Below are 17835 nucleotides of genomic sequence, written 5' to 3'. Positions count from 1 at the left end.
ATGCTGCAGGATTTAAATTTGCTTTTCAAAATCCACACACACACACACACACATATACATACACACACACACACACACACACACACATATACACATTTCTTTGTGAGGTGCTCTACTCAGAACCAATATGAGCAAGAAAATGTTTATGTTTTTAACAGTAAGCCTACCTACATGCCAGTTGAATCAAAGAAATGGTGAAGTGTGTAAATGTTTAACTGTATATGTACATTGGCCGGGCGGGACAAGCACCATTCTCCTGTTCTGGGTACATCCTCCTGTTCTGGGCATTCATGTGCTGTCTCAGGGCCTTGTAGCTGCGCGATCTGTGATCGTGTCCACTAGATACAGTGAATCCCAGATCAGGGTACAGGGCCGCTGTAATTTGCTCTGACCAATCACAACGATCACAAATGTTGGGTGATGTTTTCAGCCTGCAGCCTGTCTAGCCTCTTCTCTCACAGCGATCACCTATGAGTAGAGAGAGTGCGTAGCACAGTGTGGGCACTGTACTACATACTGAAAAATTGAGAAAGAAAAAAATCTGTCACCAATTAATGGCACTAGAGCACTGCAGTGTCACTATGGTGACATTGTACTGTTCTGGTCAGTGATCGGCGACACTGTGTGTCATTGAAGCCTAAAGTGTCTCTGACCAGAGCAGTATAACGTCACCATAGAGATCTTTTTGTAAATAAATACAATTTTAACTCACCATGCCTCTTAACAAATACCTTGGGGTGTCTACTTTCCAAAATTGGGTCATTTGGGGGGGGGTGCAATCTTGACATTTCAGCACCTCCGAAACTGTGATAGGGAGTGACGACTAAAATCACCATTTTACACCCTTAGAAATCCTGAGGGCGGTGATTGGTTTTTGGGGTCCTGTGCGCGGCTAGGCTCCCAAAAAGTCCCACACATGTGGTATCCCCGTACTCAGGAGAAGCAGCAGAATGTATTCTGTGGTGTAATTCCACATATACCCATGTCATGTATGAGCAATATATAATTTAGTGACAACCTTGTGAAAAAACAAACAAAAAAAAAAGTTTTTTTTGTAATTTTCCCGAAACTTGTGGCAAAATATAAAATATTTAATGGACTCAATGTGCCTCTCAGCAAATAGCTTGAGGTGTCTACTTTCCAAAAAGTAGGTGGGGGATTGAACTGGTATTTTATGCACAACATTAGAAGCTTATGCCACACATCACCCACTCTTCTATTCTGTCTTTGTAGTCTACATGAAAAAATATTTTTTTTTTGCTAGAAAATTACTTTGACCCCCAAACATTATATATCTTTTAAAAGCAAAGGCACTACAGGTGAAAATGGTGGGTGTTGCAATTTTATTTTTCATATAGTATTTGTGCAACGATTTTTCAAACACATTTTTTGAATCTTAATGCACTAAAAAACACTATATTGCCCAAATGTTTGGTAAAATATAAAAGATGATCTTATGCTGAGTACATAGATACCAAACACGACTTGCTTTAAAATTGCGGACAACCGTGCAGGGGCAACAAACTACATACATTTTTAAAAGCTTTTAAAAGCCTTTACAGGTTACCACTTTAGATTTACAGAGGAAGTCTACTGCTAAAATGACTGCCCTTGATCTGACGTTTGCGGTGATACCTCACATGCATGGTGCAATTGCTGTTTACATATGACACGAGACCGACCCTTGCGTTTGCCTTTGTGAGTGAGCACAGGGGGACAGGGGTGCTTTTTATTTTTTTTATTATTATTTATTTTGCCTTTTTATTTTTACAATGTTCTTGTTATTGTTATCACAAGGAATGTAAATATCCCCTATGATAGCAATAGGTAGCGACAGGTACTCTTTTTAAAAAAAAATTGGGGTCTATTAGACTCTAGATCTCTCCCCTGCCCTCAAAGCATCTGACCACACCAAGATCGGTGTGATAAGATGCTTTCTCAATTTCCCAATGGCACTGTTTATATCCGGCAAAACCAAAGTCATGAAATGCTTGTAGCTTCTGGTCTCTTAGGCCATAGAGATGATTGAAGCCATTCTGGTCTTCGATCAGCTCTATGATCAGCTGGCGGAATCCCTCAGCTGCATTCTCAGTGTTGTAATATGTTCACCGATTTATGTGGGACATTATATTATTATATGTATGTACACATGCAGTCAATATTAAGCAGGCCAGAATTCAGCTGACAATGGTCGATTTGTCCAAGCCAACTCAATTTTAATATAACAGCTGAAGACCCTTTGATGTGTTAATCTTATGCAAGTCTACCTAGGTGTGTGAGGTATGGGCTGTTAACCTAATTGAACATTTCAAAGGGTACATTGTTTAAAGGACCATAGAAGAAGTATTTATTGATGGGATTAACAATGGGATCAAGGAGTGTTTTGGGTAGGCCTAGCGGAGGCTCCCTCCTGGGGTGCTAATATATCAGGGGGGAACTTGTTGATGTTAATATGCAAGAATACAGATTAGGAATGTAGGTATTCCAAGGGCTCAAAAGGGTGTTCAGGTGGTATATGTTAATCTAATCTAATTACACATATCTAAGGGGACTTGTTGATGTTGATATACGGGAGTGCAAATTGGGGCGGTTTATGACTGCAGCTGTTCACGGCTGGGAGTTGTTGTCTGTCTGAAAGACTAAAGTATATCAAAGGCCTGCATGGAGACGGCCAATCAAATTGCTCAGCCATTCAATGTCTAGTGAATATAACATGGCGTTCAATCTATAGTTTATACAATCTTGTCTGTGTATGACTATAAAGGCGCAGACCTAGGAAAAATGGGACTCTGTGGACTTTGGACCTTGTTCTGTGTTGGAAGTCAATAAAGTGCATCTCTCAGGAAGAATTGGGTTGCTGCGGAAGAGTACTTACATCATCATTATAATAACCACTAATTATCTACCCACGATACCACTATACATATCATATCACTACATTTGGGGCCGTGACCCGTTCTTTGAAGGTTATATCACTACATTGGTGCCGTTCAAGTGACCAGAAGAGCATTTTCGGACTTAGTAACAGAAGTCGGTGGTGACAACAATCCTGTGAGGTGACAGAAGACCGTGAGGACCCAGGAAGGAAGTTCTAGGAAACCTAACAATTGGTAAGTGTGCCTTGTTCATTATTTTTTAAATAGCATTTTTTTTTTGTCATTATATTCTTCACAATGGCTTTGGCTATGTCTGGTGGTGACAATAGCACTAAGGGAGAGGATGTGAATATATGGCTACTAAATTATATAAAAAAGTCATGGGGGGCCTTATGAGATTCCCCAAGAATATAGACAGTCATGGGATTTAATGAAATGCTTTTTATACAATAATGTCTTTGATAAGAAAACTAAAGAAAAGAAATGGAAGGGTATCATTATTCAGGGACTACTGTCTTATTGTACAGAATTAATAGAGAAGATTAAGGAAAAAAAGCAGAAAATTCTAGAACAGACTCAGAGATATGAGGAAATGGAGAAAGGGTTGAATGAGAGGATATCAGATCTCAGGTTACACACTATCATTACTGGGGAGGCATTGATTGAAAAGGCAAAATTATGTGATGATTTAAGTCGGGTAAATGAGGAATTGTCAGTAAAAATACAAATTGTTGAGAAACAGTTGGAGGAGTGTAAACATGCTTCTAACATTGCTTTTGATAAATTGGCAGAAAAATCAAGTTACACGCATCAAAATGATAGCTATAAAATAAAGCCTGATGCCAAAGATTATAAGCCAATATATCCCTGGGATGAGTTACATGCAGCCCCATGCATACCAGCAGCTCCTACCACTACAACAACTGTATTGAACACTGACAATTCAAGTGAAATTAAATTGATTACAAAACAACTAAAGCCACAGGAGATGGAAGCTATTATAAGGGAGATAGGTCAGGTACCCTGCTATGATGTAAACAGGTTCATGAAATGGTTCTGTGATTTGCAGAGAGTCAGAGACACATACAACTTGAATGTGGAGGACCTAACTAGAATTTTGCAGAAAAGTGTAGGTAACGGATTGTGGGCATGGATTTTGCAAAATTGTGGCCAGCGTCATAAAACTAAGAATGTTTTAAAGGAATTATTGAAAGCATTGTATGGTGTGACGACAAATGTGTCCTTGTCAGGAAAAATTAGGCAAATGAAGAATGAATGCCCATATGAACTTGCAGATAGAATTAGCAGTGTGATGGAATATGTGATGACTGGTAATCCCGGTTTTGAGCGTGGTGGTTTGGTTCATAGGGCAATGTTATTAGAAGCATTGGACGGTGATGTCAGGGAAGGCATTTTATCTGTTACACCTGATCCTAGTGATTATAGTGATATTTTGTTAAGAGCGGATAATGTATGGAGGAGAAAGTGCAGAGAGGACAGTCTTGCGGTTGATGCAGCTAGAATTTTTAGAGTCGAGGGTCAGCAAAATAGAGATGATTCAGGACCATGGAGAGGAAGATCTTATAACACTTCAGGTAGTTATAGGAGGCCAGAATCCAGAAGAAAGCCTAGTAAACAGCCTTGGGTGCCGTTTAGTGAAATAAGAAGTAAGAGAGATCGTTTGCAAGAGGAGCTATATAAGATACAGGAAGAAATGAAGAAAATAAAAGCAGGAGGGGTCAAAGTAGCAACAGTAGGAAAGGAAAGTGCTGTGTCTCCCTCTACCAGTCATTGTTAGGGGTTCCGAGCCCCCCACGCCCCTTCCTGCCGATTCTTAACTGATTTAACATTAGACTCCTGGGGGCGGCCCACTGTTGATGTAACATTAGGGGGAACTCGTGTAAATGCGCTGTTAGATAGTGGGGCAGCTATTAGTTTTAGTAAATCAGTTGTCCCTGGAAATGAGAAAATTTAAATACCAGGTGTCACTGGACATTCCATTGAAGCTCCTTTTGTGCGTTGTGTTGAGATGCAAATAGGGGGAGAGAAGTGAAAGTGTGACGTTGTTTGTCAAAATCAGGACATAATTGGTGCTGATGTCTGTATACAGCAGGGTCTGGTGGTTGATCTTGCAAACATGAAGTTGTGGATGATGCCTGAAAATGACGGATTGGGTCATGTGTGGCATCCTCCCATAAAATTGGTAACAGCAGCAGTAAAGCCCGTCGGTGTGTTACATGGAGATTGGGACCCCTGTTGGGATAGTCTAATGGGTGAATTTGAAGACATAATGGCTAAACATAAACAAGATTGTGGTAGGATGAATACAATGATTTTATTGGAAGGATTTGATCCGGCACCTCTCAAGCAATACCAAGTTCCAAAAGAGGCCATTAAACCTATAACAGAAGCTATAAAACAATTGGAGGCGCAAGGTACATTAAAAAGGGGTGCATCAATATGCAATTCGCCAGCCTGGCCAGTCATCAAATCCGATGGGTCGTTCAGGCTGACGATAGATTACCGTGCCTTAAACAAATATGCTAAAAGTATGGCACCTGTGGTAGCAGCTTACCCTGAAATGATTGCCAAGTTGACGCCAGAAATGAAATGGTTTACGGTCATTGATATCAGTAACAGTTACTGGAATTTACCCCTTGACCCAACATGTCAATACAGAACAGCCTTCAGCTGGGCGGGCCTTCAATATTATTGGACAGTTCTTCCGCAAGGCTACAAAGACAGTGCAACAATATTTCACTCACATATGAAAGAAGTGATTGATACATTTTCAAAACCTGAAAGAGTAATTTCATATGTTGATGACATTTTGATTGGGCAGCCTCTATGGAGGAGCATGTGAACGATGTCAGTGAAATGACATTGCTTTTGAGAGAAGCAGGTCTGAAAGTTAATCCAAAGAAAATACAATTGGGAAAGCAAGAAGTCCAATTTCTGGGTGTTACTCTAGCACAGTCAGGGCGAAGTATCAATGAACAAAGAGTCGAGCTGATAGGTAAGCTACCTTTGCCCACTGATGAAAAAAGTCTGAGACAATTCTTAGGCATGACAGGTTTCTGCAGGGAGTTTGTGCCTCATTATGCATCATTAACAGAGTGTTTGTATGATCTGCTGAAGCAAGATGAATGGAAATGGAAATCAAAGCACACACAAGCTATTGAAGCATTAAAGGAAACTTTAAGCAATGCCCCTTCATTAGCATCACCAGACCAACAAAGAATACAGACTCTATCCACATGTAGGCCTTAGTACTTTGTCTGTTGCACTCACCCAAGACTATTTTGGAAAACAAAGACCTGTAGCCTATGCTTCACGTTTACTATCAACTGTAGAACAGAAGTATCCTTTGTGTACTCGTATGGTGCTGTGTTGTTATTGGGCAATCAACAAATTCAGGTACTTGACAGGTACACAAAGGGTCATCATTGCTAGTCATCACACTCCTATAGTCATGTTAGCAAATGGAAAATGGAAAAAAGCAGATGTGAATTGTAAAAGGCTGGCAAGATGGACTACAGCTTTATTGTTAGAGAATATTTGATGTTAAAAGAACCTAGTTTCCTGATTGGTGGATTGATGATTGAAGGTGAAGCTCACGAATGTCAAGTGCAAGGAAATAGTTTGCAGCACAGAGTTTTTACTGCCGTATCCAAACCTTTTGACCTTGAAAGTGAATGTTGGTACATTGATGGTTCCTCTTACTATAAAGATGGAAGTAGAATCTCAGGATTTGCTGGAGTTTGTGTAAAAGATGGCGAGGTACAGAGACAATTTTCATATTCATGTAGAGCTCATTCTGCACAGTATGTGGAGATAGCAGCACTTCTGCAAGTTCTCATTGAGTTAAGAGATGATGGTGGAATCGTTAACATTGCTTCTGACTCAGACCAGGTATGCAAGGGTGCAGTTGTCTATCTTTCATGGTGGAATGTGATGGGCCTTAAAAGGAACCGATGGCAGTGTGATAAGATATGCATCCCTATGGAAAATGATAGAGGAGGAAACGCAATTCTTTTAAAAAATTAATATCCGAAAGGTACAGGCCCACAGAAAACAAACAACTGAGCACTACTGGAACAATACTGTAGATAGATTAGCAAAGGAGGCTGCAGTAACATCCCCCGAATGGCCTCATATAGAGCATACTTTGTCATTTCCAGTGTCTGCCCTTACACGTGCTCAAGCAAAAGGAATTGAAGAAAGAACATGTGAGTTGAGTAAAATACAAGATCAGGATGAGGAATTAGCTCAACTAAAAGAAATGTGTAGGACTGGGCCCATACAATTTGAGGGTCAAGAGATGCAGGGGAAGGATGGCCTTCTAATAACTTACAAAAACAATTTATCTTTATGGGTTGCCCCAAAAGGTGTGAGGAAAGACATTCTTACATGGATTCATGGGTCGCCTGTTGGTGGACACCCCAAACTTCCTTTAGCTTTAAAGAGATTAGATCATGTAGCATGGTGGCCTCAAAATAAACAACACATGCAGGACCATATCTTATCATGTTTGATGTGTGCCAGGCATGATTCCGCAAATAGGAAGAGGAGAGGGGCACTGATGAGACAAGCTCCCATGGGACCATGGGAGTGAATACAAATTGATTACACAGGTGAATTGCCTAACACTGCACACCAGAACAAATATTTACTGGTTGGGCTGGATTCCTTCAGTCACTGGGTCGAAGCTTTCGCTACCAAAAATTGTACTGCCACTACTACTGCAAGGATCTTGGTCAAAGAAATATTTAGTCGGTGGGGGATACCAAAAGTTTTAGACGGTGACAATGGGCCAGGATTTGTAGGTAATGTGATACAAGAGACATGTAAGCTCCTTGGGGTCATCCAAAAATTTCACATCTTCTATCACCCTGAGTCTGCGGGACAGGTTGAACGAATGAACAGGACAATTAAAAATGCTCTTAGAAAGGTTGTCAATGAGCAAGGTACCGATTGTGATGAAAAATTACCCTTTGTTCTGGCATTTATTCGTTCCAGAGTTTGCAGGTCCATAGGCTTTGCCCCTTATGAAGCTCTGCTCGGCAGAACAATGAGAACGTGGGAACATCTGATAAATCCCAGCCGCATTAGAAACTGTGTCATTATCTGAATCATGGGTAGAGATCTTCAAGGATCATGTGATTACAGTACATAAGACTGTGTGTGCCACTGATAAATGTACCCATAAAAGCTCACAACAGTGGTTTAATGCAATGGGTGACACTAGCGAATACCAAATTGGGGCTAGAATAATGTTACAGGATTTTTCTGGGTTTCACCCATTTCCTAGGGCAAAGTGGAAGGGCCCTTATGCAGTCATAGACAAAATTGGACCCTCTGTTTACTTATTAGACTTGGGAGAGGATAGGTCAAGATGGAATCATGCATGTCAGATCAAAGCATTTAAAGGAAAAATGGATTTGATGGATGAAAGCATTGTCTAACTTTCTTTCTGAGATTGTCTTTCAGGTCCCAGGAGTAATGCGAATACCAGAGGACTACACCAACATGAAGACATCCCCCCTGGACAAATACAAGCCTTCTCTATTAGCATGTGTGTTGATAACAGCGTCAATCACTCTACTACTTTGCATCACAAACATCAGAGTGGATACGTGTCAAGTTAAAGAATTGAAGTGCTTACCAGTGGGGAAATCTGATCGAAGTAAAATAAGTGTAGTGGATCATACTACAGAACTTACTGTTTTAGGGGAATCAGAAGGCATCCAGATACATGGGGATACTGTAAAGGGCATAGTCGGGGGTGGATAGTCGTTAGATGTGAGATCATGATGCCAAAATCTGATTACTTTGTGGAATCTGCTGTTTGGACTTACCCAGAAGGAAGCGATTGTCACAGGAGTACAGATATAATATTAGTGGAGACAAAGAATGGACCACAAATGCAAATGACTTTAGAAAGGAATTATACAATATTTAAGAAGGGTATTATATCCTGTAGCCCTCATGATGTGGAGGATGGAGTCTATACAAAAATCCTACATATAATGGTCACAAATTCTAGAGACTATCCTACAATTTTACAGTGGCCAGAACATGGACTTTTCCTTGAGCGGACTCAAAATTTAGTGTATAGCGATGTTTCTAAATTTATCATTACCATTATTGTTGAATTTTACATCATTTAACATTCCAGAGAGTTGCCCCAAATCAATGGGATTATGGTTTAAAACGGTCTTTCAAACACATGTAAACTTATTTTGGGATGCTACACAAGGGCTTAATTTTAAGAAAGTTTCAAAGAGGGATCTGGGTACTGATATCATATCAGGCCTCAGTTTGGGTAGTTTGATTTGGAATAGGATTGATATAGAGAGTCTAAATATAAGAGAACAGAATTTTGTGGGTGGATTACAGCAGATACTGCTTAAAGGGGGAAGAGTGGATTTAAACACTCTAGCTGAAATGAAAATAGATATTCAGAACATTCACACCATTGCTGCAGATTTGCAGAACATTCAAATGTCGGTGAGTGCACTGAATAAAACCCTTCAAACCAATAATGTATCCAAGTCTATAGTCTGTGGTATTATAGGAAACTTGCTGAGTGAACACCTGAGCCTAGGGCTTCAAGAAATCAAACGAGGAGAATGGCCAAGGATAATTAACTCAACTTTATTATTCAATCTTGTCAAAAACAGTGGTGTTACTTGTAGGAACTTTGCCCTTGCTAATGTAAGGAGCCTGGATACTCTTTGTAATAGAGATCGCATAGGAAAGCAGGAAATACCCCTGGCTGTCGACATCCCTACATGGTCAACACCCTTACCCAAATACAAGATGATCTTTCTTGGTGAGGTGGAGGTGAGAAATGGCACTAATATACTGAAACAACTGCTACCAGAAAGCAAACTCGTCGTCAAGGACAACCAAGTGTGGAAAACCATGGACCCCAACTGCTGTACCAGACGTGCCCAGGCTTGGCTTTGTTCCTGTTCTTTTGAGCAATTGGAGTACATAAAGGGCTGTGCTGCTGCACACTCTGGAAACTGCCTGGTTCGACTGCAAAAATTTGAACCGGCCTGGAAGAGAATAATTCATGGAGAAGGCTCAAGGGTCTGTGCATTGGGGGTTCCCTCATTCACTTGGAAGGAACAAGTTCAGGGCCGGGCCCTGTGTGAACCTCACAGATGGACTGCTAATAATTGGAGAGGAAGACATTCGAACCAATATCCAGATGAATCAAGTATCTATGGACATTGAGCAAACTGATCTTGGCAATTGGGACTCTATGATTTCTCCTTTATTTAAGAAAATACCACCACTTACGATTGAATTGGATACATTATTTAAGAGGGATAGTAGGAAAATTATAGAATTACAAGAACTGGTAAAGGAAAACCTCATTAGTTCTAATAAAATTGCTAAAGAGTTTCAGGAGCCTTGGTGGAGCATACCCAATAACACTTTTACTCACCCGCTATTGAGAACTCTGTCCATGATTTTTGTGTTTATTCAATTTATATTAATATGTTTTTTGTTTGGTTTATATTGTTGTGGTAGAAGACAACTAAGAACAATCCAGAGAAAGAAGGAAAGCATAGAGATAGCTTCAATCTTAAGAGCCAGGGATGTCTGAGCAGTTTGGTTGTAAATCGATTCTGATTCGAACCGATCCAAGAGGGGGTATATGTTGTAATATGTTCACGGATTTATGTGGGACATTATATTATTATATGTACAGTATGTACACATGCAGTCAATATTAACCAGGCCAGAATTCAGTTGACAATGGTTGATTTGTCCAAGCCAACTCAATTTTAATATAACAGCTGAAGACCCTTTGATGTGTTAATCTTATGCAAGTCTACTTAGGTGTGTGAGGTATGGGCTGTTAACCTAATTGAACATTTCAAAGGGTACATTGTTTAACCACTTGACCACTGGGCACTTAAACCCCCTTCCTAACCAGACCAATTTTCAGCTTTCGGTGCTCTCACATTTTGAATGACAATTACTCAGTCATGCAACACTGTGCCCATATGAAATTTTTGTCCTTTTTTTCACACAAATAGAGCTTTCTTTTGGCGGTATTTAATCACCATTGGGTTTTTTATTTTTTGTGCTATAAAAGAAAAAAAGACTGAAAATTTGGTAAAAAAATGAATTTTTCTTTGTTTCTGTTATAAAATTTAGCAAATTAGTAATTTTTCTTCGTAAATTTTGGCCAAAATTTATACTGCTACATATCTTTGGTAAAAATAAGTACAACTTGGTGTATATTATTTGGTCTTTGTGAATGTTAGAGAGTCCAAAAGCTATGGTGCCAATATCTGAAAATTGATCACACCTGAAGTACTGACGGCCTATCTCATTTCTTGAGACCCTAACATGCCAGAAAAGTACAAATACCCCCCAAATGACCCCCTTTTGGAAAGAAGACATTCCAAGGTATTTGAAAAGATGCATGATGAGTTTTTTTGAAATTGTCATCTTTTCCCACAATTCTTTGCAAAATCAAGATTTTTTTTTCTTTTTTTTTTTTTTTACACAAAATTGTCATATTAGAAGGTTATTTCTCACACACAGCATATGCATACCACAAATTACACCCCAAAACACATTCTGCTATTACTCCCAAGTATGGCGATACCACATGTGTGAGTCTTTTACACAGCGTGGCCACATACAGAGACCCAACATGCAGGGAGCACCTCCAGGCATTCTGGAGCACCCAGGCCAAGTCTGACATTTCTCTCCTACATGTAAAAATAATCATTTATTTGCTAGAAAATTACATAGAACCCCAAAACATTATATATATTTTTTAAGCAAAGACCCTAGAGAATACAATGGCGGTTGTTGCAACTTTTTATCTCGCACGGTATTTGCGCAGCAATTTTTTGAATGCTTTTTTTGGGAAAAAAAACTGTTTTGTGCTTTAAAAAAAAACAAAACAGTAAAGTTAGCCCAATGTTTTTGCATAATGTGAAAGATGAAGTTATGCCGAGTAAATAGATACCTAACATGTCACCCTTCAAAATGGCACACGCTCGTGGAATGGTGCCAAACTTCGCTACTTAAAAATCTCCATAGGTGACGCTTTAAAATTTTTTACTGGTTACATGTTTTGAGTTACAGAGGAGGTCTAGGGCCAAAATTATTGCTCTCGCTCGAACGTTCGCAGTGATACCTCACATGTGTGGTTTGAACACCGTTTTCATATGTGGGCTGGACTTACGTATGTGTTCGATTCTGAATGCGAGCACACGGACAGGGGCGCTTTAAAATTTTTTTTTTTTTTTATTGTTCATTTTACTTTATTTATTTTAGTTTGACACTTTTTCACCCCCAAAAAATTTTTGATCACTTTTATTTCTATTACAAGGAATGTAAACATCCTTGTAATAGGAATATGGCATGACAGGTCCTCTTTACAGTGAGATATGGGGTCAATAAGACCCCACATCTCACCTCTAGGCTGGGAAGCCTGAAATTTAAAAAAAAAAAAAAAAAAGATCCTGGCTTCGATCGTAGCGGTGAGTCGGTAGAAGCACCGGAGGGTGGCGGGAAGGGGGGGCGTCCCCTCTCGCCTCCCATAAGAATGATCAAGCAGTGGAACAGCCCCTATGATCATTCTTATGGTGTAGGAAATCGCCGGCTGAAAAAGCTGATATCTGAATGATGCCTGTAGCTGCAGGCATCATTCAGATATCCCCGCTCAAAGTCAAGGACATCATATGATGGCGGGCGGGAACTGGTTAAAAATTGCGGAGTATTGCAGAGTATTGCAGGGTATATTGCAGAGTATTGCAGGGTATATTGCAGAGTATTGCTGGGTATATTGCAGAGTATTGCTGGGTATATTGCAGAGTATTGCGGGGTATATTGCAGAGTATTGCCGGGTATATTGCAGAGTATTGCAGGGTATATTGCAGAGTATTGCAGGGTATATTGCAGAGTATTGCAGGGTATATTGCAGAGTATTGCCGGGTATATTGCAGGGTATTGCCGGGTATATTGCAGGGTATTGCCGGGTATATTGCAGGGTATTGCCGGGTATATTGCAGAGTATTGCGGGGTATATTGCAGAGTATTGCGGGGTATATTGCAGAGTATTGTGGGGTATATTGCAGGGTATATTGCAGAGTAGTGCGGGGTATATTGCAGAGTATTTCAGGGCATATTGCAGAGTAGTGCAGGGTACATTGCAGAGTATTGCAGGGCATATTGCAGGGCATATTGCAGAGTAGTGCAGGGTATATTGCAGGATTGGCTGAGCATGGAGGGATGGATGGATGTGACTGCAATTGTCACTGAGCACCGCTGTGGGCACTACACATGCAGCCCACAGCGGTGCTGCCATCCGATCCCTCCCCCTCTCCCCTCGCACTGTACCGATCGGCACAGAGAGGGGAGGGAGGAACTGGCATGACGCCGGTTTGTTGACATGTGATCGCTCCGTCATTTGGCGATCAGCGGCCGTTTACCCTGATCCGTGATGCGCTGGGTCCTCTGAAACCCGGCGGTCACGGAAGTTCTCGGGTGCAGGATTCTGGGATGACGTCTGTGGACGTCCACCCAGAACTAGCCGACCACGCTGCTGCCGTCTTTCGGCAATGGCCCGGTCGGCAAGTGGTTAAAGAACCATAGAAGAAGTATTTATTGATGGGATTAACAATGGGATCAAGAAGTGTTTTGGGTAGGCCTAGCGGAGGCTCCCTCCTGGGGTGCTAATATATCAGGGGGGACTTGTTGATGTTAACATGCAAGAATACAGATTAGGAATGTAGGTATTCCAAGGGCTCAAAAGGGTGTTCAGGTGGTATATGTTAATCTAATCTAATTACACATATCTAAGGGGACTTGTTGATGTTGATATGCGGGAGTGCAAATTGGGGCGGTTTATGACTGCAGCTGTTCACGGCTGGGGGTTGTTGTCTGTCTGAAAGACTAAAGTATATCAAAGGCCTGAATGGAGACGGCCAAATTGCTCAGCCATTCAATGTCTAGTGAATATAACATGGCGTTCAGTTTATAGTTTATATAGTCTTGTCTGTGTATGACTATGAAGGCGTAGAGCTAGGAAAAATGGGACTATAATTATATTTCCTCTGTCAGATTTTTTTTTGTCATCTGTGGACCTTTGGACCTTGTTCTGTGTTGGAAGTCAATAAAGTGCATCTCTCTGGAAGAATTGGGTTGCTGCAGAAGAGTACTTACATCATCATTATAATAACCACTAATTATCTACCCACGATACCACTATACATATCATATCACTACACTCAGGTTCCCCAGTGGGACAGGTTAGCCCGAGAAAACCATTGAAGACAGTGGGAGGGAGGGATGTTCCCTCCCACTGCTTCTAAAAGCAGTCTAGCAGCTAATTAGCTGCTAGGATTGCTTTTACATGAAAGCTGACCGCTGGCTGAAAAGAACGATACCAAGATGATACCTAAACCTGCAGGCTAGGGATGAGCTTCGAGTTCGAGTTGAACTCATGTTCGACTCGAACATTGGCTGTTCGCAAGTTCGCCGAACAGCGAACAATTTGGGGTGTTTGCGGCAAATTCGAATGCCGCGGAACACCCTTTAAAAGTCTATGGGAGAAATCAAAAGTGCTAATTTTAAAGGCTTATATGCAAGTTATTGTCATAAAAAATGTTTGGGGACCTGGGTCCTGCCCCAGGGGACATGGATCAATGAAAAAAAAAGTTTTAAAAACGGCCGTTTTTTCAGGAGCAGTGATTTTAATAATACTTAAAGTCAAACAATAAAAGTGTAATATCCCTTTAAATTTCATAGCTGGGGGGTGTCTATAGTATGCCTGTAAAGGGGCGCATGTTTCCCGTGTTTAGAACAGTCTGACAGCAAAATGACATTTCAAAGGAAAAAAGCCATTTAAAACTACTCGCGGCTATTGCATTGCCGGTCCGACAATACACATAGAAGTTCAATGATAAAAACGGCATGGGAATTCTCCACAGGGGAACCCCGAACCAAAAAAAAAAAATGACGTGGGGGTCCCCCTAAATTCCATACCAGGTCCTTCAAGTCTGGTATGGATTTTAAGGGGAACCCCGCGCCAAAAAAAAAAAAAAGGCGTGGGGTCCCCCCCAAAAATCCATACCAGACCCTTATCCGAGCACGCAACCTGGCAGGCCGCAGGAAAAGAGGGGGGGATAAGAGAGAGCTCCCCCCTGAACCATACCAGGCCACATGCCCTCAACATTGGGAGGGTGCTTTGGGGTAGCCCCCCAAAACACCTTGTCCCCATGTTGATGAGGACAAGAGCCTCATCCCCACAACCCTGGCCGGTGGTTGTGGGGGTCTGCGGGCGGGGTGATTATCGGAATCTGGAAGCCCCCTTTAACAAGGGGACCCCCAGATCCTTGCCCCCCCTACCATTTCACTAAAAAACTGTCAAAAATGTTAAAAATGACAAGAGACAGTTTTTGACAATTCCTTTATTGACAATTCCTTTATGCTTCTTCTTTCTTCTATCTTCCTTCATCTTCTTCTTCTTCTTCTGGTTCTTCTGGCTCTTCTGGTTCTTCCTCTGGCGTTCTCATCCAGCATCTCCTCCGCGGCGTCTTCTATCTTCTTCTCCTCGGGCCACTCCGCACCCATGGCATGGGGGGAGGCTCCCGCTCTTCTCTTCATCTTCTTCTCTTCATCTTCTTCATCTTCTTCATCTTCTTCATCTTCTTCTCCGGGCCGCTCCGCATCCATGCTGGCATGGAGGGAGGCTCCCGCTGTGTGACGGCGTCTCCTCTTCTGACGGTTCTTAAATAACGGGGGGCAGGGCCACCCGGTGACCCCGCCCCCCTCTGACGTACGGGACATGATGGGACTTCCCTGTGGCATTCCCCGTGACGTCACAGGGAAATCCCGTCAAGTCACCGTGCGTCAGAGGGGGGCGGGGTCACCGGGTGGCCCCGCCCCATTATTTAAGAACCGCCAGACAAGGAGATGCCGTCACACAGCATGGATGCGGAGGGGCCCGGAGAAGAAAATGAAGAAGAGAAGAAGATGAAGGAGATGAAGAAGAGAAGAAGATAAAGAGAAGAGCGGGAGCCTCACCGCATGCCATGGGTGCGGAGCGGCCCGAGGAGAAGAAGATAGAAGATGCCGCGGAGGAGATACTGGACGAGAACGCCGGAGGAAGAACCAGAAGAACCAGAAGAAGAAGAAGAAGATGAAGGAAGATAGAAGAAAGAAGAAGCATTTAAATAAAGGAATTGTCAAAAACTGTCTCTTGTCATTTTTAACATTTTTGACAGTTTTTTAGTGAAATGGTAGGGGTACTTTTGTACCCCCTTACCATTTCACACAGGGGGGGGTCGTGATCTGGGGGTCCCCTTGTTAAAAGGGGCTTCCAGATTCCGATAAGCCCCCCGCCCGCAGACCCCCAAAACCACCGGCCAGGGTTGTGGGGATGAGGCCCTTGTCCTCATCAACATGGGGACAAGGTGTTTTGGGGGGCTACCCCAAAGCACCCTCCCAATGTTGAGGGCATGTGGCCTGGTACGGTTCAGGAGGGGGGGCGCTCTCTCGTCCCCCCTCTTTTCCTGCGGCCTGCCAGGTTGCGTGCTCGGATAAGGGTCTGGTATGGATTTTTGGGGGGACCCCACGCGGTTTTTTTTTTTTTTTTTTGGCGCGGGGTTCCCCTTAAAATCCATACCAGACCTGAAGGGTCTGGTATGGAATTTAGGGGGACCCCCACGTCATTTTTTTTTTAAATTTTGGTGGGGATTCCCCTTAATATCCATACCAGACCTGAAGGGCCACATCATTTTTTTTTAATTTTGGTTTGGGGTTCCCCTGTGGGGAATTCCCATGCCGTTTTTATCAATGAACTTCTATGTGTACTGTCGGACCGGCCATGCAATAGCCGCGAGTAGTTTTAAATGGCTTTTTTCCTTTGAAATGTCATTTTGCTGTCAGACTGTTCTAAACACGGGAAACATGCGCCCCTTTACAGGCATACTATAGATACCCCCCAGCTACGAAATTTAAAGGGATATTACACTTTTATTGTTTGACTTTAAGCATTATTAAAATCACTGCTCCTGAAAAAACGGACGTTTTTAAAAGTTTTTTTTGCATTGATCCATGTCCCCTGGGGCAGGACCCAGGTCCCCAAACACTTTTTATGACAATAACTTGCATATAAGCCTTTAAAATGAGCACTTTTGATTATTCATGTTCATGTCCCATAGACTTAAATGGTGTTTGCGTGTTCGAACGAACTTTTTTCCTGTTCGCATGTTCTAGTGCGAACCGAACAGGGGGGTGTTCGGCTCATCTCTACTGCAGGCATCATTCTGGTGTAACCACTCAAAGTCCAGCAACATACCAGTACGTTGCTGGTCCTTGTTGGGCATATATTATAATGTTCTTTTTCATGCAGCCTGTGGGCTGAATGAAAAAAAGAGATTGATCGGTGGGTATGCCCACAATTAGAATACCGTGCTGCATCCACCCACTTCAAATGATGGGCATACATGCACCGTTTTTTTTTTTTAAATGTGATGGTGAAATCACCTACTACATCACTGGAGTCGTTGATTTACATATCGTGAGAGCAAACGTTGTTGCTGTCAAGATAAATAAATCAGTGCTGAAGCTGAATGGCGTACCTGAAAAGAAAACAGTGGTAACAATAGAACATTAACTCAATAAAACAACAACAATCTGTGCCAAAAAAAGAATAAAAATGATATGCAGAAGCATAAGGACAATCCTCCCCTAATGTTAGGGGCAAATTGCCCCTCCAACCGTGCCCCAATGCTTCGGCATATACAGTTGTGCTCATAAGTTTAAACACCCTGGCAGAATTTATGATTTGGCCATTTTTCAGAGAATATGAATGATAACACAAAAAAAATTCTTTCACTCATGGTTAGTGTTTTGCTGAAGCCATTTATTATCAATCAACTGTGTTTACTCTTTTTAAATCATAATGACAACA

General features: G+C 41.8%; 1 protein-coding gene across 1 annotated transcript; it reads left to right on the top strand.

Annotated features, from left to right (window-relative positions):
• The first annotated feature begins 3173 nt into the window (after positions 1–3173).
• LOC141113365 (uncharacterized) lies at positions 3174–4674 on the top strand. The gene is given in 2 exon segments (XM_073606425.1): positions 3174–3248; positions 3250–4674. Coding segments are annotated over 2 exon segments (1500 nt in total).
• The last annotated feature ends 13161 nt before the right edge of the window (positions 4675–17835 follow it).

Source organism: Aquarana catesbeiana, linkage group LG12 (genome assembly GCF_042186555.1).
Source record: "Aquarana catesbeiana isolate 2022-GZ linkage group LG12, ASM4218655v1, whole genome shotgun sequence".
Taxonomy (NCBI): Eukaryota; Metazoa; Chordata; class Amphibia; order Anura; family Ranidae; genus Aquarana; species Aquarana catesbeiana.
The sequence above is the reverse complement of the archived record's forward strand: the minus strand, read 5'-3'. Positions and strand labels throughout refer to the sequence as shown.